At 36.7% G+C, this 23,954-nt stretch overlaps 1 protein-coding gene and 1 non-coding gene across 2 annotated transcripts in view; both read left to right on the plus strand.

Moving 5' to 3' along the window:
* LRFN5 (leucine rich repeat and fibronectin type III domain containing 5) overlaps window positions 1-17,762 on the plus strand; it is a 277,334-nt gene extending 259,572 nt beyond the window's left edge. Inside the window, exon 3 of the mRNA XM_061159679.1 lies at window positions 16,354-17,762. Within this exon, the coding sequence (XP_061015662.1) occupies window positions 16,374-17,762 (1,389 nt within the window). The 5' untranslated portion in view covers window positions 16,354-16,373. The remainder of the gene's footprint in view (window positions 1-16,353) is intronic.
* On the plus strand, window positions 6,107-6,247 carry LOC133068720 (U4 spliceosomal RNA). The gene has a single exon (XR_009695673.1). It is a non-coding gene; the product is annotated as a U4 spliceosomal RNA (small nuclear RNA).
* Window positions 17,763-23,954: the final 6,192 nt, after the last annotated feature.

The raw sequence follows: 23,954 nt of genomic DNA on the forward strand, positions 1-23,954 counted from the left end.
GAGATGGTGTGATTGTTATGGAGGAAAATAAAGTAAGGGGTTGGAGAGTGAGGACTTATAATTTAAATAGGGTGGGCCCACTTTGAAGGTGACACTTTAGTAAAAGCTGGAAGGAATTGATGATTGAAAGTACACATACTCTTAAAGAGAGATGGTGAGATCCAGAAAAAAGGAGGGAGTGCAAAGGGTTGAGCAATAGTTCACCCATTATGGAGAAGGAAATGGCAACCCACTCCAGTATTATTGCCTAGAGAATTCATGGACAGAGGAGCCTGGCTGCAGTCCATGGGGTTGCAAAGAGTTGTTCACGACTGAGCTTTCGCCCAGTATGTTTGAGAAACAGCAAATCTGTTTGGCCAATCTGACAGCAGTGAAGTGAACCAAGGCCAAAGAATTTCTGAAATCTGAGACGTAGTGGTAACCAGACCACATAGGAATTGGTGGCCAGTATAAGAACCTGAGCATTTTCTCCAAGTGAGATGGGAAGCAAGTAGAAAGTTTTTGATCTACTTTAAGTTTTAGCAAGATCATTCTGACTGCTTTGTATAAAATAGACCAAAGGAAGACAGTGACCAAAGCAGGTTAACTAATTAGGATATGACTGTTATATTCCAGGTGAAAGATGAGGAAATGTCATAGAGGTAGGTATGATATGATCCCATCATGTGTATATTTTTACCGTACAGTCTGTAGGATTAATGAACTGGATTTAGTATATAACAGGGAAGTAATGAATAATTCCAATGCTTGGATCTAGGCTTTGAAAAGAAAGCAATTGACTTATAATTAGAGAGAAGTACTACAGTATTAGGAAAGCAGATTTGAGAGAGAAAATTAGGAGCTCGGTTGTAGACATGTTAATTTTGAGATTTTTTTAGAGACCAAAGTAGAGTGGACATGTTGACAGTTCAGTACCGAAAGAGAGCAGGAGTGGTCCAGGCTCCTGTGAACCATCTGTTTGTATCCTTTACTCAGTTATTTCTTATATTTACATGTTTATATATCTGGACGTGGACTTTTTATGTAGTATTCTTATGTTGCTGTTAAAAATATGCATCGTGTCAAGTTTGAAATGATCATTATGTTATAAAGGGCCAAACAATGTTAATACAAAAAAAAAAAGAACATCTAAAAAGAGTGAGTGAAGGGAGATGAATTGGGAGTTTGGGATTGACATATATACACTAATATATATAAAATAGGCGAGGAATGAGAACCTACTGTATAGTCCAGGGAACTGTTACAGTAACCTAAATGGGAAGGAAATTCAAAAAGGAAGGTATATCTGTTTACGTGTGGTTGATTCACTTTGCTATATAGCAGAAACTAACACAGTAGTGTAAAGCAACTCTACTCAGATAAAAACAAATAATAAGAAGATTGAGAATGGTGGGTGTCTTTAAGTGAGATGGAGGACAAAGAGGTAAGTGGGAGGGAGGGAGGAATAGAGAAGAGGAATGAGAATGAGAGAGCAAGGAGAGAAAGAGAGAGAAAGCATAATTTCAGTGATATAAAATCTTCCATATGGTGTCAATTTGTCAAAATATTTCCGTAGGAGTACTGCCGGAACCTTCCACCGGCACACATATTTAGTATATAAACCCTCAGTCAGGTCACTACTTCCTCTGTATGTGTGTATGCCTTTCTTTCCTCTCCCATTTTTTTCAACTTCTCAACTGGATTTCCCATTGGTGACAACTTGGCTGCATGCATGCCCACAATAATATCAAGATGAAGTCTAAACCATATATTTTTTTTCCTGAAGAATTATCCAGATTTCTAGAGGCCTGAATTATGTCGAACAACATCTCTGTGCTGATCCTTCTGTCTGCATTGCTACACTGCTGTGCCTCTTTAATTGCTATGGCAACAGCACAACAGCACCAGTAGAACCACAGAGACCAGATACATGAAATGTTAAACTCCTTTGGGAAACCGAAACATAACGGATAGCGTGACATCTCAAAGGCTCAGAGAGTCATCTTGCAGAATTCCAAAGGAAAATGGATAGAGCACTAAATCATTTACTAGATTTAAAACACTGATGAATGGCACTCAAATTTGTGTTGTAACCCTCATGATGTTCTTTCAAGTTGCCTTAAAAACAAGGTGCGTTCTGAGAGAGGAGTGGCCCGGTTCTTGGAAATCGGAAGAAAGCTGGGGTCGTCTATGACTCTGCAATGACAGGAGAGTTGATTTCACTGCATTTCACATCTGTGATAATGGTCCATGCCCTAGACCTTTCTCTCCTGTGTCCATTGAAAACTCATTACCTGCAATGAGATGCAAAAGGAAGAAACTGGCATATTAAATCCAATTGCAGTCCTCAATGACTAATATTTTCAGACCTTCAATGAGACTCAGTTTTCTCATCATTCAGTACCAAGTCTGATGTGGAACATGTTTATCCTGATATTTTCCACAGAGCCTTGATACAGGGAGAGCGCACTTCTTCAAATTGAAGTTGATGGGGAGCGACAGTGTGATACCCCAGCTAACAAGATACTGTTTATCTGAGAGCCTCTCATTTGAAAGCCCCGTGCCTTTCACCATCTTACATAACCTCTCCCTCTCTTTTGTTCCACACAATGAACTTTTATTTTGTCAAACATCCCTTGTTGTTTGGCTATCCCTTGTTATTTTTTTTAAATTTTTTAAACTGAATTATATTTGATGTACAGTATTATGTAAGTTACAGGTGTGCAACATAGTGATGCACAATTTTGTAGGTTATATTCCATTTATAGTTACTACAAAAGACTGTCTATATGCTCTGTGCTGTATAATACATGTTTGTGGCTTACTTATTTTACACACAATCATTTGTAGTCCCTCAGCCCTTAATCTCTTAATCCCTTAGCCCTCTGTTTCCCTCTGCTTCTCTCTCCCCGCTGGTAACCACTAGCATGTACTCTGTATCTGTGAGTCTGCTTCTTTATTGTTACTTTCACTGGTTTGTTTTTAGATTCCACATTTAAGTGATATCATGCAATATTTGTCTTTCTCTGTCTGACATCTTTTCCTAGAAATATGACTTTATTTGTAGATAAGTATGGCTTAAGGGGATGTGTAAGGATGCCAGAGGGAAAGGGTGGACTGTAATGTCTGGCTTTTTAAGTGACTTTTTACTTTATTTTGAAGTATAGCCAATTAACAGAGTCTTGATAGTTTCAGGTGCATAGCAGTGTGACTCGCTATAGATATACATGTACCCATTCACCCCAAACTCCCCTTTCATCCAGACTGCCACGTAAGCGTGATCATCTGTCTGACTTACTGCACTTAGCGCAATACCCTCCAAGCCCATCTGTGTTGTTGCAAATTGTAAAAATTCCTTCTTTTTTATGTCTGAGTTGTATTTCATTGTGTGTGTGTGTGTCTGTGTCTGTGTAGATATACATACCACATCTTTATCTGCTCTTCTGTTGATGGACACTTAGTTCACTTCCATATCTTGCTCATTATAAATGCTGCTGTGAACATTGAGGTGAATGTATCTTCTCTACTTAATGTTCTCCTGATTAAACTTAAAATTTTTTGCACAGCAAAGGAAACTATCAACAAAACAAAAAGACAGCGTGCTGAGAGAAAATAATTAGCAAATAATATGATTGATAACATTTTAATACCCAAAATATATAAACATCTCATAGAAATCACCATCACAAAACAAATAACCCAATTGAAAGTGGTAGAAGACCTAAATAGACATTTCCAAAGAGGACATGCATGTCCAACAGGCACATGAAAATATACTCAACATCGTTAATTATCAGAAAAATGCAAATCAGAGCAACAGTGAGACGTCACCTCACACTGGTCAGTATGGCTATCACCAAAAAGAACACAAATAATAAAAGTTGGTAAGGATGTGGATAAAAGAGAACCCTCCTGCACTGTTAGTGGGAATGTAGATTGGTGCACCCACTGTGAGTAATAGTGTGGAGGTTCTCAAAAAGAAAAAAACAAAAAAATAGAGCTACCGTATGAACCAGAAATTCCACTCCTGGGTATATATTCCTTATTTCATTGCCCCTTTAAATCATGGATTGTATTTTTATTATAATGTTGACCCATAAATAAAAAATGTATCAATAAATTAAATATATCATGTACCTATTATTAAGGGATATAATAAAACATGGATTATTATTTTAAAAAAACCCATGACTTGGGGCACTCACCATTCACACACATAGTAGGTTATCAGATTATTCTGTGACACAAATGACCATCCACCCCCTCAGATTAATTACAGCCACACCTGTCTCTTAGCAGCACTAGTGTCCTCATTAGTGCAAGTTTTCAGTGTAAATTATTTTGCATTTTTATACATACATTCCCCCTTCCCCTTCCCAAATAGTTTTCAGTTACATCTAAACCTCTGTAAGGAGTGCCTACAATCAGGTCATTTTAGGAAACCACTTGTTATGTGTGCCAGCTGGCCCAAGTCTAAACTACTATTGTTCTAGCACTTTTGGAAGCCTTCATAATCTCTTAGCATTGGCCTGTTCTAGGCTCCTGTCTCTCTCCAAGCTTGTGTGCAAGAGAGAACGCATTTCCCTTCAGAGTTACCAGCTGTATTGACTTTCAGGATGCGTGGACAGTCAGTGATATTACAGAGTCTCTGCAGGCAAACTCCTAAGTGGGCAAATAAAGGGACAATTCAACCCACCTCATGGGAGAATACTAAGACCTCTTTAGACACAGAAGTCACTCACCTTTCTGAGATAGAATGTATATTCCTCAAAGAATCATATGCATTTAAGTATTTGGGTAACTTCAGTTATATCTTGACACACCAAAGAAAAATGAATGACTGGTTAAATGTGTCATTTGGGTTTCATCCAGCATGCTCTTGAGAGCTTCCCTGGTGGCTCAGATGCTGAAGTGTCTGCCTACAATGAGGGAGACCCGGGTTCAATCCCTGGGTCAGGAAGATCTCCAGGAGAAGGAAATGGCAACCCACTCCAGTATTCGTGCCTGGAAAATCCCATGGACGGAGGAGCCTGGTAGGCTACAGTCCATGGGGTCACAAAGAGTCTGACACGACTGAGCGACTTCACTTCACTTCCAGCTTGCTCTTAAGTCTCCACTATGGTCATCTGTCAGCACCATAGTAATCTGTCAGGTGTAACTTGATTAAGAAGAGAGACCAGGATAAAAAGAGTAAGTCACTTGATGAACTTAAGGAATCAGTGTTGGAATCAATCTCTTTATATCAAAATGCTACATAATCCGGGAAACACAATAAAAGTAATATATATATAACCTCATCTTATCCTAGAAACAGTATGGGTTTTGGAAGTAAATGTATCTCCATCTTAGAGCTACCTTTTTGTTTACATTCTGTAAGACCTTGAGGAGATTACTTAAATTTCTTAAATTTGATTTCATCTTATAAAACGGGAAGAAAGATAAGAACTTTATATGGAGTTGTGCAAGGATTAAGTGAGATTTGGTATAAGTACATTGCATAGCAAGTACATTTTAGCTTTATAATATATGATAAAATTAATATTAAAAACATTTCATAAAGAGAAATAAAACATTCGCTGTGTAGCATACACCTTAATTTTTAAAAGCAGAGAGGTGATGAAATATTTGCACGTTTACTAGTTAGATAAAGCATGGCAAATATTCCACTTAGTAAACCAGCTTATCACTTAGCATCTCAATCTTGTTTCCTCATCTATAAAATAAAAGACCATTACTTCCTTAATGTTTACCTGTGCTGTATCAATGGTAACTATTTTTTTTTAATTTAGTTTGCCTAAATAACTGGTCTCTTGTTAGTGTAAATAATATGTGTTTATATACAATATCCATGTTGAGTTAAAAATGCATGCATGTATGCATGCACATGTTGAGAAGAAAAACTATAAGATGCTGTATTAACTGACAGACCCTTTAGAATTGTGTAAATGTAACTATCCAAATGTATGATGGGTTAGAATTTTTCACTATGCCTTTTATTATACTAATTGTGAATGTGTTTGTCTAATCAGATCCCAGCCTTCTAAGCTTGGTAGATTCTAGCAAAACACCTTGTACACGGTGCAGAAGCTAAATAAGTCTTGCTGAAATTAATTGTAAAAAATGAATGAGCTTTGCGCAGTGGCAGTATCATAGTCAATGATGTTTATCCAAGGCACGATTATTACTAATTGAAAACTTTTCCCAATACCCCACCATGACCACCTGAAATATAGTCGGCATTGGCAATTTTTGATAGTCTCCACAGAGACTGAATTTTTTAAAAAAATGAATGGATGTATGAGCAAATTTTCAAAATTTATTATGTTCAACGTGCTTAGGAATTTTACTAGCCACTATTGTAATCAAAGATCAAAGGATAATTGTTCTAGGCTGTATATTTCTTATTTTGAGGCCTGAATTTAACAGGTTCAATTGCAATATCCTGAGTACATGTTTGACTATAAATGTTGTCATTGGTAGTCCTTCTATTAATAGAATAAAAATTAGGGTGAAACCTAAAATATTTGAAACAACTATCAAATTCATTATCTAAACTGTATTGTGAAATAGCCTTTGCCATAAAGTAACCATTCTGACACATCCTAAAACAACTCATCAGTGTCAGCAGGCATCGGCACCTGTTCCCTCGCATTAGCCTGAGCAAAGGGACACTAATTAAATCGGTAGAGCTCTGCTGAATGATCGCAAGGCAGCTCCTGAGGAGCCAGATAGCTTTCCTTTAACTCAACATGTAAATTGGTGCCATATTGGTTTCTGCAGAGAATAGATTATATTCTCAGTTGGTTGTAAGAGCTAAATTTTCTTTTATATCCTGTTCTAGTTGCCAAATAAATACTGATTCTCTTGAGCATATGTTATGTAATAGCCATGGGCTGGAAGAAGGGTGCAGTACTGGAAAATGATTTTCCAGTTTGTGGGTGATAGACACTTCTTTGTAAATGTGTCACTTTCGTGTCCCAGAGGAACTAGCCTCAAAGAACTTATAATATGGAGACATGTAAATTTTATCTAAAGAGCTATATTGTATGACTATTTACTGAGTTACAGCCCTACTCGACTATTATTATTAAAGGGGTATCATTATTAATATTATTATTAATAATAATAAGTATTATTAAAGGGATCTTTGTTGGTTGCATTTAACTATTTAGATAAGGCAACAAATTGTTTTAGAAGTTCCACTTAACTAGATAAGAATGAGCATAATGTCTATATTCTGTATCTTGTAATAACCAGTAGTGGAAAATAATCTAAAAAAGAAGTATATGTAAACAAAAAGAATGAGGATACTGTGTTTAATGGCCTTTATAAATTTTTAAGTTATGAAAACAAAGCATAACAACTACTCTGCTCTTCTAGTCACATTTATTTTCTTCAAGTGCTAATATATTAATCTAAAAACGTGTCAAGGATTAGTTTTTGAACTTGTTGTTCAGTCGCTCAGTCATGTCTGACTCTTTACAACCCCATGGACTGCAGCCTGCCAGGCTTTCCTGTCCTTCACCATCTCCCAGAACTTGCTCAAACTCATGTCCATTCAGTCAATGCTGCCGTCCAGTCATCTCATCCTCTGTTGTCCCCTTGTCCTCCTGCCTTCAGTCTTTTCCAGCATCAGAATCTGACAGCGAGTCAGCTGTTCGCATCAGGTAGCCTAAGTATTGGAACTTCAGCGTCAGTCCTTCCAATGAATATTCAGGGTTGATTTCATTTATCAACTGGTTTGATCTCCTTGCAGTCCAAGGGACTCTTCAAGAGTCTACTCCAACACCATTGTTCAAAAGCATCAATTCTTCAGCGCTCAGCTGACTTTATGGTCCAAACCTCACATCCATGCATGACTACTGGAAAAAAACATAGCTTTGACTATACGAATCTTTGTCGGCAAAGTAATGTCTCTGCTTTTTAATACACTGTCTAGGTTTGTCATGGCTTTTCTTCCAAGGAGCAAGCATCTTTTAATTTCTTTTAATTTGAATTTGTAGGAAGTGAAAGCTCTGTTTCTTTACGTGATTTCCTATCTCCTATCTTTTTATAAAGTTTGAAATTTTCACCGTGTGCTAAGATACATGGTAAAGCTAATTGATCAAATTCATATGTTTCTGTCATTACGTACAGGTCTCACTTCAACAAAAAATAAACATAGGGTTAAGAAAGTGGTGCACATTTTATTATAAACATATTGTTACTTTGCTAATCATTGTATCAGCAGTGAGATGATATTGTATCAGGCAGTAAATATGTTGCCTGATGAATCAGATTGTGAAATAAGGTGCACAATTTTAGTTGAAATATAATCACATCTTTGAAGATATATGACAGACCTAAGGAAATATGTATTTCTAAAATACGGCTAAATTTTGATTAACTACCAATGATTTGTCATTTTATAAATTCTTCTTCCTTTAAACCAGTGTTTGGAAACATAATGGAAAACCCATATTTCCTCTTTTAGGCTTAACCAACTGTGGTGAGGAAAACTTGACATAAATAAAATGCACCCATTTTAAATGTATAGCCAATGAATTCTTATGACTGTCACAAATAAGATATAGAATATTTCCATGACCCCTGCCCTCGATTTTCTTGTACTGTTTCCCAGTCAATCTGCTGTCCTCCAACTAGACAACCACAATCAATAGAATTGAGTTATATTACTATATATTAGTTTTGCCTGTTCTCAATGCACATATACAGTTGACTCTTGAACAACAAGGGTTTGAACTGTGTGGGTTCACTTACATTCAGTCACAAGTACTTGAGGCTAGGACTTCAAAATATTTTTTAAATGAGTTATAATTGTCATATACCACTGTGTAAGTTTAAGGTGTAAAATGTGTTGACTTGATACATTTATATACAACAATATGATTGCCAATGTAGTGTTAGCTAACAGCCCTATCATGCCATGTGCTTCTCACTTCTTTTTTTCAGCGGGAATAATTAAGTTCTAGTCTCTTAGTGGCTTTGTTGTTTATAATACAGTGTGCTTGTCTGCCCTCACTATATTGTGCACTAGATCTTCAGGAATTATTTATCTACTAGTGGCAGGTCTGTACCCCTTAAACAACATCTCCCCAATTGCTCCACACTTCAGCCCCTGGTAACCAGCATTCTTCCCTCTGTCTTTATGAGACAGTTTCCCTCGGTACTTTGTATTTTCAGATAAGGAAAATATTGAGGAAGAATTAGGGAAGGAAAGGAAGATTGAAATGAATCCTCCAGGCGACAAAGACTTTCAGGTCTGGAAGGATTAATAAGAAGCCAGAGAACAGAAACTAAAAATCACTCTGATTTTAGCTCTAAAAACCAAGAGAGAGAAGGGGGAGAAAGGAGAGAAAAGGAATGAAAAAGAAAGGAAAAATCAGTCCCTCTGCTCCTGTGCAGATATTTCTGACTTTCAACCACAGAATGCCTGGCATGAGACTGAAGAGATGAGAAAAGCTTGAAGAACAGCTACTTACACCCAAAGCAGAGAAGTCTAGGGGTGAGATTAAAGATCCCGGAGATCTCCTTGGCCACTCCAAAAGCTGGAAGCAGCCATAAAGCGGGATGAGCTCTCCAAAAGTTTGGAAATCAGAAAGCTCATCTGTACAAAAGAGGCAGGTCTCCAAAACCACTCTAGTGCTAAGATTCATGTCTTATTGGTAGGAAATTCCCAACCGTGCTCTCAAAACATTAGAAGCTGTGGTGAACTGAATGGCAGGAACACTGTAACAAACTGAAGACTGAGCTTGATTGCAGAGTGGATAATACACTAGTGTAAAACTCCTAGAATAACATGGGAGGAAACCTACGTGACCTTGTATGTGGTGGTGCTGTTTCACATATAATGTATTTGCAAAAGACAAATCTGTTAAGCACTGTTATCAAAAATATACAAAGAAACTCTTAAAACTCAATAATAAAAAATGATTATAAACAGACCAGACTTTAAGAGATACCTGATCAAAGAAAAGATATCAGTTAAGTTTAGTTGCTAAGTTGTGTCTGACACTTTGCGACCCCATGGACTGCAGCACTCCAGGCCTCCCTGTCCATCACCAGCTCTTGGAGTTTACCCAGACTGATGTCCATTGAGTCAGTGATGCCATCCAACCATCTCATCTTCTGTCGTCCCCTTCTCCAACTGCCCTCAATCTTTCCCAGCATCAGGGTCTTTTCTTTTTTTTTTTTTTTCTTCAGGGTCTTTTCAAATGAGTCAGTTCTTCATATCAGGTGGGCAAAGTTTTGAGTCTCAGCTTCAACATCAGTCCTTCCAAAGAACACCCAGGACTGATCTCCTTTAGGATGGACTGGTTGGATTCCTTGCAGTCCAAGGGACTCTCAAGAGTCTCCTCCAACACCACAGTTCAAAAGCATCAGTTCTACTTCTTTCCACTGTTTCCCCATCTATTTGCCATGAAGTGATGGGACCAGATGCCATGATCTTAGTTTTCTGAGTGTTGAGCTTTAAGTCAACTTTTTTACTCTCCTCTTTCACTTTCATCAAGAGGCTCTTTAGTTCCTCTTCACTTTCTGCCATAAGGGTGGTGTCATTTGCATATCTGAGGTTATTGATATTTCTCCAGGCAATCTTGATTCCAGCTTGTGCTTCATCCAGCCCAGCATTTCTCATGATGTACTCTGCATATAAGTTAAATAAGCAGGGTGACAATATACAGCCTTGACATACTTCTTTTCCTATTTGGAACCAGTCTGTTGGTCCATGTCCAGTTCTAACTATTGCTTCCTGACCTGCATACAGGTTTCTCAAGAGGCAGGTCAGATGGTCTGGTATTCCCATCTCTTTCAGAATTTTCCACAGTTTATTGTGATCCACACAGTCAAAGGCTTTGGCATAGTCAATAAAGCAGAAATAGATGTTTTTCTGCAACTCTCTTGCTTTTTTGATGATCCAGCAGATGTTGTCAATTTGATCTCTGGTTCCTCTGTCTTTTCTAAAACCAGCTTGAACATCTGGAAGTTCACAGTTCATGTATTGCTGAAACCTGGCTTGAAGAATTTTGAGCATCACTTTACTAGCGTGTGAGCTAAGTGCAATTGTGAAGTAGTTTGAGCATTCTTTGGCATTGCCTTTCTTTGGGATTGGAATGAAAACTGACCTTTTCCAGTCCTGTGGCCACTGCTGAGTTTTCCAAATTTGCTGGCATATTGAGTGCACCACTCAAAGCATCATGTTTTAGGATTTGAAATAGCTCAACTCAAATTTCATAACCTCCACTAGCTTTGTCTGTAGTTATGCTTCCTAAGGCCCTGACTTCACATTCCAGGATGTCTGGCTCGACATGAATGATCACACTATCATGATTATCTGGGTCGTGAAAATTTTTTTTGTACAGATCTTCTGTGTATTCTTGCCACCTCTTCTTAATATCTTCTGCTTCTGTTAGGTCCATACCATACCATTTCTGTCCTTTATTGTGTCCATCTTTGCATGAAATGTTCCCTTGGTATCTCTAATTTTCTTGAAGAGATCTCTAGTCTTTCCCATTCTATTGTTTTCCTCTATTTCTTTGCATTGATCACTGAGGAAGGCTTTCTTATCTCTCCTTGCTATTCTTTGGAACCTAGCATTCAAATGGATATATCTTTCCTTTTCTCCTATGCTTTTCTCCTCTCTTCTTTTCACAGCTATTTGTAAGGCCTCCTCAGACAGCCATTTTGCTTTTCTGCATTTCTGTTTCTTGGGGATGGTCTTGATCCCTTTCTCCTGTACAATGTCATGAACCTCCATCCGTAGTTCTTCAGGCACTCTGTCTATCAGATCTAGTCCTTTAAATTTATTTCTCACTTCAACTATATAATAGCAAGGGATTTGATTTAGGTCATACCTGAATGATCTAGTGGTTTTTCCTCCTTTCTTCAATTTAAGTCTGAATTTGGCAATACGGAGTTCATGATCTGAACTACAGTCAGCTCCTGGTCTTGTTTATGCTGACTGTATAGAGCTTCTCCATCTTTGGCTGCAGAGAATATAATCAATCTGATTTCAGTGTTGACCATCTGGTGATGTCCATGTCTTTCTTCTCTTATGTTGTTGGAAGAAGGTGTTTGCTATGACCAGTGTGTTCTCTTGGCAAAACTCTATTAGCCTTTGCCCTGCTTCATTCTGTACTCCAAGCCAAATTTGCCTGTTACTCCAGGTGTTTCTTGACTTCCTACTTTTGCATTCCAATCCCCTGTAATGAAAAAGACATCTTCTTTGGGTGTTAGTTCCAGAAGATCTTGTAGGTCTTCATAGAACCAGTCAACTTCAGCTTCTTCAGCATTACTGGTCAGGGCATAGACTTGGATTACCATGATATTGAATAGTTTGCCTTGGAAACAAACAGAGATCATTCTGTCTTTTTTGAGATTGCATCCAAGTACTGCATTTCAGACTCTTTTGTTGACTATGATGGCTACTCCATTTCTTCTAAGGGAGTCTTGCCCACAGTAGTAGATATGATGGTCTTCTGAGTTAAATTCACCCATTCCAGTCCATTTTAGTTCACTGATTCCTAAAATGTCGAGGTTCACTCTTGCCATCTCCTGTTTGACCACTTCCAATTTGCCTTGATTCATGGACTGAACATTCTATGTTCCCATGCAATATTGCTCTTTAGAGCATTGGACCTTACTTCCATCACCAGTCACATCCACAATTGAGTGTTGTTTTTGCTTTGGCTCCGTCTCTTCATTCTCTCTGGAGTTAATTTCTCCACTGATCTCCAGTAGAATATTAGGCACCTACTGACCTGGGGAGTTCATCTTTCAGTGTCTTATTTTTTTGCCTTTCATACTGTTCATGGGGTTCTCAAGGAAAGAACACTGAAGTGGTTTGCCATTCCCTTCTCCAGTGGACCACATTTTGTCAGAACTCTCCATTATGACCTGTCCATCTTGGATGGCCCTATAAGGCATGGCTCATAGTTTCATTGAGTTAGACAAGGCTGTGGTCCATGACAAATAAAATATGAAGAGATATCCCACATCGTATATCTAGAGAAATGCAAAGTAAAACAATGAGATACCACCATACACCTATTAGAATGACAAAATCTGTAACACTGACACCAAGTGCTGAGAAAGAAGAGATACAACAGGAATTCTCATGCATCACTGCTGGGAATTATGGTTCAGCCACTTTGATGTGTTTTTTTTTTTTTTTTTTTTAATAAAACAAAACATGTTCTGACTATGCAGTCCAGCAGTTGCATTCCTTGGTATTCACCCAAAGGAGTAACAAATATATGTCCACACAAAAGCCTGTCCATAGATGTATATTGCAACTTTATTCATAATTGCCAAAACTTGGGAGCAACCAAGATGTTCTTCAGTAAGTGAGCAGATAAACCATGGTGCATCCCAGACAGTGGAATATTATTCAGTGCCAAAAGGAAATGACCTATGAAGTATTGAAGAGATATGGAGTAATCTTAAAATCTTAAATGAATGAAGTCAATCTGAAAAAGCTCCATGTTGTATGATTCCAACTCTATGACATTCTTGAAGAGGCAGTACTATGGAGACAGTATAAAGATCAGTGATTGCCTGGGATGGGGTAGGGAGAGATCAATAGACAGAGCTCAGAAGATTTTTAGGGCAATGAAAATATTCTGTGTGATTCCAAAATGATTAGTATATGTCATTATATATTTATTCAAAGCCGTAGAATGTAGAGCGCCAAGAATGAACCCTAATGTAAACTATGACCTTCAGGTGACTGTGGTGTGCCAAAGTAGATTGATCTGTTGTAACGAATGTACCACTTCGGTAAGGGTTGTTGATTATCAAGGAGGCTTTCCATGTGTGGGAGCAGTTAGTATATGGGAAATCTCTGAACCTTTCTCTTAATTTTGTTGTAAACCTAATACTGCCCTAACACAATCAAGTGGGTTTTTTTTTTTTTTTAAGTTTGTTAAAAGTTAAACTGGTTTAACCTCAACTTAATTTATGCCACATGAGTTCTCCCATTATTTTTCTGTGGATGGGGGAAGAAAGGGGACATCTCTGAATCTCTTCCTTTCATCAAGGACTATCATTATCTGGAATATAGTGCTGTTAAGTTTATTTTTGTATCCTCAGCATTATGATATTGTTTTTTTTTTAGTATATAATTTGTAGCTTAACCAGCATAATTGTTAGTGTGAATGTTTTTTGTAACTTTATATCCACACCAGATTACTATTTATAAGCATATTAAAACATAATGAAATATTTTATACCTACACACAGATATACCATTTCTGTTGCTTTTCATACATCTTATAAAGATTCAAGATTTCATCTGATATTTCTTCCTTCAGCCTGAAGAGAATGTCCTTTATATTTTCTTAGACTACAGTTCTTCTAGTAATGACATTTTCAGTTTGTTTCTCTCCAAAGGTTTTTGTTTTGGTTCATTATTTATGAATATATAAATCACCACCCAGTTTGGCAGGCCTTTCTTTTTCTGGCAGCTCTTTAAAGAGATTTCTCATTGTCTTCCATCTTGCTTTGTTTCCAAAGAGAAGTCAATGAGGAGTAAGACATTATTTCTATCTTGTTCTTATAATGTGTCCTATTTCTGTGACAGTTTTTATTTTATTTATTTATTTTTTTTGGGGGGGGGGGTCTGTACAGTTTTTAAAATTATTTTTCCTTTCTCTTTGGTTATCTGCAATTTGATTGTAATATGTCTTGGTATGTTTTTCCTTTTTTTAAGCTTGGATTTGGGGGTTGTTTTTTATGTTTGGAAACAATTGCCTTTATTTCTCCAAATATATTTCTACCTTACAGCTTTTGTCTGATATTCTGATTATATGTATGCTAGACTTTTGAAATATTTTTCCACAGGTCACTGAATTTTTGTTCACTCATAGTGTTTTGTTCCTCATAGTGTTTCATTATGGTTAATATGTATTGCCCTGTCTCTAATTACAGAGATTATTGGAGTTCTTTGTTTGATAACCCTCTCATTTCTGATACTTTGCCCCATAAAGTCAGGCCACCTGAGAGTCTCTGCACTGCAATCTCAGCCCTATTTAATTGATTAAGACTGTTCATGCTTTGCCTTGATTTCCCTCCTTGTGCTGTGGTTTGGAAAGTGTCTCTAGGGCTCAGTGATAAGGTTCATTTTTTACCTCTTTTTTCAAGGATCACAGTTCTCTGCTTCCTTTCTTCCAGTGTCTGAAAACTGTAGTTTTATATATTTTGGTACAGTTTTTTTTTTTAATTTTGTTTATTGTGGAAAGGCAAAGTACTACTTATTCTGTCATAAACAGAAGAGTAAGACTATTTCACTTGTGGAGAATGAGAGTCTTATTCATTGCAGCTGTATCTAATATGACATAAAATGGGCATAAAATAAATCAAAGCTATAAGAATAGATTTTATTTATAAAACTAAGTGCATCATTTCTAGAATAATTCCATATTTCATATTTTCATCAATTAAACAATTGGGTGATTTTCTGAAGCTGTTTTCCCTTTTTGTATTTAAAACTGCTTGTACTTTTTGAGAATTTTAGTCACATATGTGTCAGTATTTTTATTTTTATGTTTATTTTCAAGAGCAAATACTTAAGATCAAGTTGGAAATGAAATTGTCAAGTTTTTAAAAAGTAAATTTGGATAAATATAAGTGCACTGAGATTTTTCAGAAAAGAAAAATGGAATATGACATCTTCTTGGACTCACTGTCAAGTATTTTGATCACTGCTTTCTATAAACTATCTTCAAAAATCCACATTATATCACATGAACCTTCTAATATTTAAGGAGCTCAGAGCATTTATGGTAAATTTGCAGCCTTTTAATTTTTGAGAACTAGATCCTGTATTTGCAGCTAGGATGTGAAGATTGTACTATTTTCAAGATAGTTTGTAAAGATGAATAAAATTTAATTAAAAATTAATTACTCTCAATATCTTGCCACAAGTTTAACAAATATTCTCTTACTGTTTCTGCTCAGACATACAAATTGAAATACTTGCACATTGCTAAATATGTCTAAGTTTTTGAATTTACAAGATGTCTTTTAGGGGGTTAGTAGACGTTTTCCTGATCTCCTGCCCTCCAGTCTGGGATGAATATCTCTGTTCTGTGAACCTATGAAGTACCCTGGGCGTATTTCAAAAACAGCACTGAATTTATAGAATTGTAATAATCTGTTGACTTTTTTGTTTTCACCATTTGATTTTAAATCTCATGAGGTCATGAGTGGTATATTTTTATCCTAGTGTCTATGTACTGACAATGCGGAGTTAATATTTTTACTTGATTAAATAAGCAAATGTATAGATTTTAATTTGCATTAAGAAGATTAATTAGGAATATGAACGCTATTCAAATGATTGGATGCTAAAACCGTATTCTGTGTCTTCTCTTACAGGCTCTTAAATCTGATCTACAATGGAAAAATTCCTTTTTTATCTGTTTTTCATTGGCATAGCAGTGAAAGCTCAGATCTGTCCAAAGCGTTGTGTCTGTCAGATTTTGTCTCCTAATCTTGCAACCCTTTGTGCCAAGAAAGGGCTTTTATTTGTGCCACCAAACATTGACAGAAGAACTGTGGAACTGCGTTTGGCAGACAATTTTGTTACAAATATTAAAAGGAAAGATTTTGCCAATATGACCAGCTTAGTGGACCTGACTCTGTCCAGGAATACAATAAGTTTTATTACGCCTCATGCTTTTGCTGACTTACGGAATCTGAGGGCATTGCATTTGAATAGCAACAGATTGACTAAAATTACAAATGACATGTTCAGTGGGCTTTCCAATCTCCATCACTTGATATTGAACAACAATCAGCTGACTTTAATTTCTTCTACAGCATTTGATGATGTCTTTGCCCTCGAAGAGCTGGATCTGTCGTATAATAATTTAGAAACAATTCCGTGGGATGCTGTTGAGAAGATGGTTAGCTTGCACACCCTCAGTTTGGACCACAATATGATTGATAACATTCCTAAGGGGACTTTCTCCCACTTGCACAAGATGACTCGGCTAGATGTAACATCAAATAAATTGCAGAAGCTACCACCTGACCCTCTCTTTCAGAGAGCTCAGGTCCTAGCAACCTCAGGAATCATAAGCCCATCTACTTTTGCATTAAGTTTTGGCGGAAACCCTTTGCATTGCAATTGTGAACTGCTGTGGTTGAGACGTCTATCCAGAGAAGATGACCTGGAAACCTGTGCTTCTCCAGCACTTTTAACTGGCCGCTATTTTTGGTCCATTCCTGAGGAAGAGTTTTTGTGTGAACCTCCTCTCATTACTCGGCATACCCACGAGATGAGAGTCCTGGAGGGTCAAAGGGCAACCCTGAGGTGCAAAGCCAGGGGAGACCCTGAACCTGCAATTCACTGGATTTCTCCTGAAGGGAAGCTTATTTCAAATGCAACAAGATCTCTGGTGTATGATAATGGAACACTTGATATTCTTATAACGACTGTGAAGGATACAGGTGCTTTTACCTGCATTGCTTCCAATCCTGCTGGGGAGGCAACACAAACGGTGGATCTTCATATCATTAAGCTCCCTCACTTACTAAACAGTACGAACCATATCCACGAGCCTGATCCTGGTTCTTCAGACATCTCCACGTCTACTAAGTCAGGTTCTAATGCAAGCAGTAGTAATGGTGATACTAAACTGAGTCAAGATAAAATTGTGGTGGCGGAAGCAACATCATCTACTGCACTACTTAAATTTAATTTTCAAAGAAATATTCCGGGAATACGTATGTTTCAAATCCAGTACAATGGCACTTATGATGACACCCTTGTTTACAGGTAAGAAAACTAAGCCAATTTTTATACTTGCCTTACATCTTAGTGTAGGGCTTGATAAATACTGCTGATTTTTTAAATTGGCAGTGCCACTCTGTGTTGTAGTTGAAATGCTCCATATTTTTAAGTATATAATGTAAGGCTCATGAAAGGTGAATACATGTGGGGAAATATTTTGAATGGTGTTATTTTCAGAGAGTTCAAATTTATATTTAATATTATGCTTACCTACTTTCTTCCCCTCATCTAAGAGATGTGACTATCAGAGAACAAGATTGATTTATTTTAAAAATTCAAAAACATACCAGAACTTACACATCCACATGAGTGTTCTTTCCTTCAAGGAAGTCCTGTTGGGAGGCTATACCATTATCCCAATAACGCTGCCATTGCTCAAAGCACTTTTGGAATTATCTTTAGAACCTTCGTCATACTATTTTGAATATCCTCAGTGGTGGCAAATCTTCGTCTTTTGAGGGTGAATTTGAAATTTGGAAACAAGCAAAAGCCATTTGGAGCCAAGTCTTGTGAATAAGGTGGGTGATCAAGATGGGTATTGCCATTTTTGGTCAGAAATAGGATGTAACTATAAAATAATGAGACTGATTTTTTGAGTGGTTGAGTTATGTGTGTGTGTGTGTTGCTTCATATACACTGGTTCTTAAGACAGTTCCAAAGAGAAAATTTATAAGTATTTTGAGCAGTGAATCAGTGGAGTTAAGTAGATAATCTCTGGGTAAGGACATTGGTGGAGAATTTATATCTGACTTAAAGAATTTCTGGTATGTTTTTCTGAAGTTCAGCCTCATTGATTTATAGTCACATCTGGTCCAATTTTTAGTTGGAAATATACATTTTTACCTTTTCATATAATTTCACTCGTGATTAGACTACTATTACTCCTAGGAAATGATGAAAAATTATGCCTTTAAAACACATATGTATATGTATATATGTGTGTGTGTGTGTATATGTATAGTCTCTAAGCTTTCCTGAAATAAAATCAAATCAGTTCTTACACACCAATGAATTCTTGAAGATAATTTGATTTTCACTTATGTATGGAAATGAGAGAAATTTTTTTTTTTTTTAATTAGCATTGGCTGGTAGGAAAAAACAAAACTGGTCTAACTAGTCATGTGACCAATCCTGGACAAGGTTCTACCTGGCTGAGTTTTAATTTTCTCAACTTTAAAAGGAAGAGATTAGAGTAAATGTTTTCTAATATCTGTCTCATCACTAAATGTATGGGGATATAGACTATGATATATGTATACTAGCATAAACTAGTTTTCTGTTGTCATACTCAGCTTTTCACTTAGGCTGTGGGTCATTTAACCAATAGTCAAAGATGAGCATACACCCCTACCCCTTTCTTTCCTGTAGCTGCTAAATAGTCTGTATACTTTAAACATTAGCTCTGTGAAATAGGTCAGTTTCTGTTTTCCAAGATCTAAGATTTTAATCTTGCCATAAGTAAATTCTCTATGACCCTGAGGAAAGTGCTTGAATTCCTGACCCTAGTGTTTGACACATGTATAGAAGTGATAATGCCTGACTCACACTATCCTTGTGAAAATGAAATAATACATATAAAATGTTTAGTAATTCTCATTTTTACTGGTAATTACTAGTAATTTACTAGAAATTACTCTCACTAGTAATTCTCTAGTATTTCTCATGCACTCACTAAATGGTAGTGATTTCAACAAATACTTGCTAAGTCGCTTCAGTCGTGTCCGACTCTGTGCGACCCCATGGACAGCAGCCCTCCAGGCACCCCTGTCCACGGGATTCTCCAGGCAAGAATACTGGAGTGGGTTGCCATTTCCTTCTCCTCAACAAATACGTACTCTGACCTAAAATTTTCTCAGTACATTTAGAACACATTGTTTAGCTATAACAGATTAGCATTGCCAAGTCTTGAAATTTCTCAAACTCTTTCAGAAAAAAAACAGTTTCAAGCCTTTTTTCCAAATTAAATCATAGTCATATATGGTTGCTACAGGGAAGAAAAAAGTAGTGGAGGATGCACAGAAGACTTCTGTGATGCAGTGGATTCAGAGATGTCCTAAACTCGTATCCAAACTTACAAACTATGTTCTGAAAACAATTTCCTAAGCCCCCAATGGGGAAGATAAGGGATTTGTGCTCTGGTTCAACAGTTCTGCCCTGTTCATGATTCTAGGATAATATTTCTCATACATTTTCTTCAACCTCATTTAAGAAATAGAAACATACTGGGACCCAAGTGTTGAAGATGTAAGAGGGGGTTTGAATAAAGTACTTTAAGCTTAGTAATTATCTTAGTTATTAAAGATAGATTTACTGGGTACCATTCCATAGTAGCTTATAACTGATTTGGAAAATAAATACTCTGAATTGCATTTTCAATCTGGTTTCTAATGTGATTGCCAGTGTTTTCCCTTCCTTCAAATTGGCTTTTAGTCACAGAGGTGTTGTAAGTGCTAAATGGATTTGTTTAGTAGTCAGATAATGTCACAGTCACACCTTTCAAAAGCAATTTGTCATAAATGCTTTTTTAGCAGTGGCTTTTATTAGGAGATCTGCTTTGCCAAGCAATGTAATTAGTAAGCTTGTCAAGCCATGGTGCAGGCACCATTAATATAACGCAGAATCCAACAGTGACTTTTCGCCATTTTAAGTGGGTAAACATAAGATTAGATCATTTTCTCATATTTCATATCTGTTATAAATGTGCTTATCTTAATGAGTGCTGAAATGAAACAGAACTGAAGCCATAATGACTCTGTGTGTCTATCTGTTGTGTTTTTAATATTAACACAAATTCCATTGTCCCTCAGAATGATACCTCCTACGAGCAAAACTTTTCTTGTCAATAACCTGGCTGCTGGAACCATGTATGACTTGTGTGTCTTGGCAATATATGACGATGGCATCACTTCCCTCACTGCCACCAGAGTCGTGGGCTGCATCCAGTTTACTACCGAGCAGGATTACGTGCGGTGCCACTTCATGCAGTCCCAGTTTCTGGGAGGCACCATGATTATTATTATTGGTGGAATCATCGTAGCCTCCGTGCTGGTTTTCATCATCATTCTGATGATCCGGTATAAGGTTTGTAACAATAATGGGCAACACAAGGTCACCAAGGTCAGCAACGTTTACTCTCAGACAAACGGGGCCCAGACCCAAGGCTGCAGCGGGACGCTGCCCCAGTCTGTGTCCAAACAAGCTGTGGGGCACGAAGAGAACGCCCAGTGTTGTAAGGCTGCCGGTGACAGTGGGATACCACCGTCAGAAACGTGTTCGAGTCAGGACCCCTCCGCCACTACCTCTGCTTTGCCTCCTACCTGGACTTCAAGCGCTTCTGCGCCCCAAAAGCAGAAGAGAAAGACTGGCACAAAGCCAGGCGCCGAAGCGCAGAGCGAAGCCGTCACAAACGCTGAGTCCCAAAACGTGAACAGGAACAACTCCACTGCCTTGCAGTTAGCTAGTCGACCTCCCGATTCTGAGGGGCCCGCGTCTAAACGAGCACATTCAAAGCCAAGTAAGTTTCTCACCTTGCCTGCTGAGAGAGCCAGAGCAAGACACAGGTACTCCCTGAATGGAGAATTAAAGGAATACAATGGTTATATTAACTCACCGAACACCTGTGGACTGTTTTCTAAAAGAAGCATGTCTATGAATGCGATGTTAATTCAGTCCAGCAGTTCTGATGGGCATAGTGGAAAAGCAACTCTTTCAAATTCTGAGTGGATATTGGAAAGCACTGTGTAACCTATTATTTCTTTTTAATGAAACTTTTTTTTTTTAGAACTCACATAGGAAATTGGAATTTGACATGCCAGTCTTGTCTCTCTGATTCATGGCTAATAGAGCCATGGCATATAAACCCTATAAGGTATAGTTACTTCATACATATGTATATGTGTGTATATATATACATACACACATATATATGTATATGAAGGTCATATATTTAAAACTGTTTAGGGAAAAAGCGGACAGCAGTGCCTTCCCCATTTTAGGATCGGCTTCCAGGTTCTGCAGTAGCAGACCACAAAATGAAAGTTGTCATAGGAAAAAAAGAAGTCTTGCATAAATAATTATATTTCCTCCAGTCTTACAAATTACCACCTATGGATGATTGATATTTTTCAATGAGTAGCTTGTATATTTTCTTTCAATGACAGTGGCATTTGTTTTTAGGCAAATACTTTCACCAACAACTCTGTGTTGTTATGTTATTTATAATAAAATATTCAATTAAGTATACCCGGACAGTGTTAAAATAAGTTCCCTTCTAAACAACATTCTTAGTTCAGGTGCCTTAATGGTTCTGTGGTATTTCTCATCCACGACACTGCTTTTTCAGTGGAAAGCAGAAGAACATGCCATTGATTTTTCATTTATCAAAAAAGTCAATTCAGTTTTAAGTCACAGGCCAGTTTTAAGTCATATGCATCTGCCTGGGAATATGAAGGTGTTTTCATTCATTCAGTACACATTTGCTGAATGAATGAACTTTATGTTTTTCTTAATGCAAGTTAAGTAGAGAGACAAACATACAAAACTGCCTTTATCAAAGGGGTATTTATTTTTATCATCAAGTAAAATAAAAATCTTCTAATGGAGTTCTTATTCTATTTATAAGCAATATAAAGTCATTGTTCATTAACTAGATAGTAGTTTTATTTTTCCCTTTTGCTCTGTAATTCTGAATTTGAATGTTTATCTTTTAGAGTAAATGTATTTATTATTTGAATCAAAACATGATGAAATTTAATTAGAAATTATATAGCTTAGTGGGAATCATTTAAAAAAGCATTTTTAATTTAGTCAGACAATAATATTGTTCCTTAATAACATGGCATTCTTGGACAGTCACTGAAATCAAGGTCTATAGAAAAATTGCTCTATCTACTCTTCAAAATTTCTACAGTATTATATTGTAACCTGATGATGTTTTACGAAAGATCAGTAAATAGGGCTTTAGTTTTTTTAAATTATTATTGTTGCTTTTTTTGTTATTTAGTTTTTTTTTTCTGAGAATACGAATCATGTGGGCAACTTGCACAAAAAATTTTAGCCATAACATAATAAGATATGTACTTTATATAAAGAATTCCCTGGAAGTAAGTTAAAGACAGAGTGTAAATTTATTAACTCTTTCAGATTACTTGAAATACTGTTTAAAACACAGGTGAGCAATGTCCATCATTAGTTTAATTTTCTCTTGCTGGTAACATTTATAAAATTTTAGTCTCATGCATCTGCCTGGATATATGAAGGTGTTTTGACTTGACCAAGGCACGTTTTATACATAATATGTCATGATGACATTCAAAAGTGAATTAGGTTAAAGCAGTTAGAGCTTTCTGAGTTAGTCTTGAAAAAAATTTGTCTAACAGATTTTCACTACCTTAGATGTTTTCTGAATGTCTTCTATGCCCTGCTTCTCTTTCTAAAGTTTGTTTTTCACACCTCTAAAATGTAATTGGCCTTCCTGGGTCTGGAATACAGCTCTTGTGAGTAATAAATTAGATCACTGTGTGAAATTATTTTGTAAAATCCAAGCATTGCTCAAAGTGAAATGTATTTTCAACACTATTCTGTAATCACTAATTTCAGCTAAACAGTTTTAGTCATCATCAATTACTTATTTCTTCACAAAGCGCTGATTAACAAAAAGCATATTATTTTTCCCTTTCCTAATTTATGCCTTCATGGTTTTAAAATATCCTGAATATATAACACATTTTCAAGACTTAAAGAAATGAATCCCCAAACAAGGGATCTCTGGCACTATGAAGGTTGTGGTCAAGGTGGTGCTGCCGTCACGCAAAACAGGCAGCAGCTTAGTGTATCTGCTACAAGCTACCAATTAACTTAGCGTATTTTCTATTTTCCAGTTGTTTGCATTTTTAAAAATCAATTTTCCTGCTTATGTTTCTAATGGGACTTTAATTGAATATCTTTTATTTCTCATAAACATTTAGAATGGCATAATACCTAACCATGTGAAATTTATTCTGTTTGACTAAAGCCATTGAAACTATTTAAATTGTTATTGCTTTTACAAGACTGTTTTTAGGGTGAATTAACCAAATGCTTGAACACTTACTCTAGAAATGATAAGAAGGCCTGTGTTCCTGTCTTTTAAAAGGTTTTATTTGAACAAACGATGTGAACAAAAATTAGCGTATCAAGAGAG

The sequence above is a fragment of the Dama dama genome, chromosome 13 (assembly GCF_033118175.1).
Source record: "Dama dama isolate Ldn47 chromosome 13, ASM3311817v1, whole genome shotgun sequence".
Lineage (NCBI taxonomy): Eukaryota > Metazoa > Chordata > Mammalia > Artiodactyla > Cervidae > Dama > Dama dama.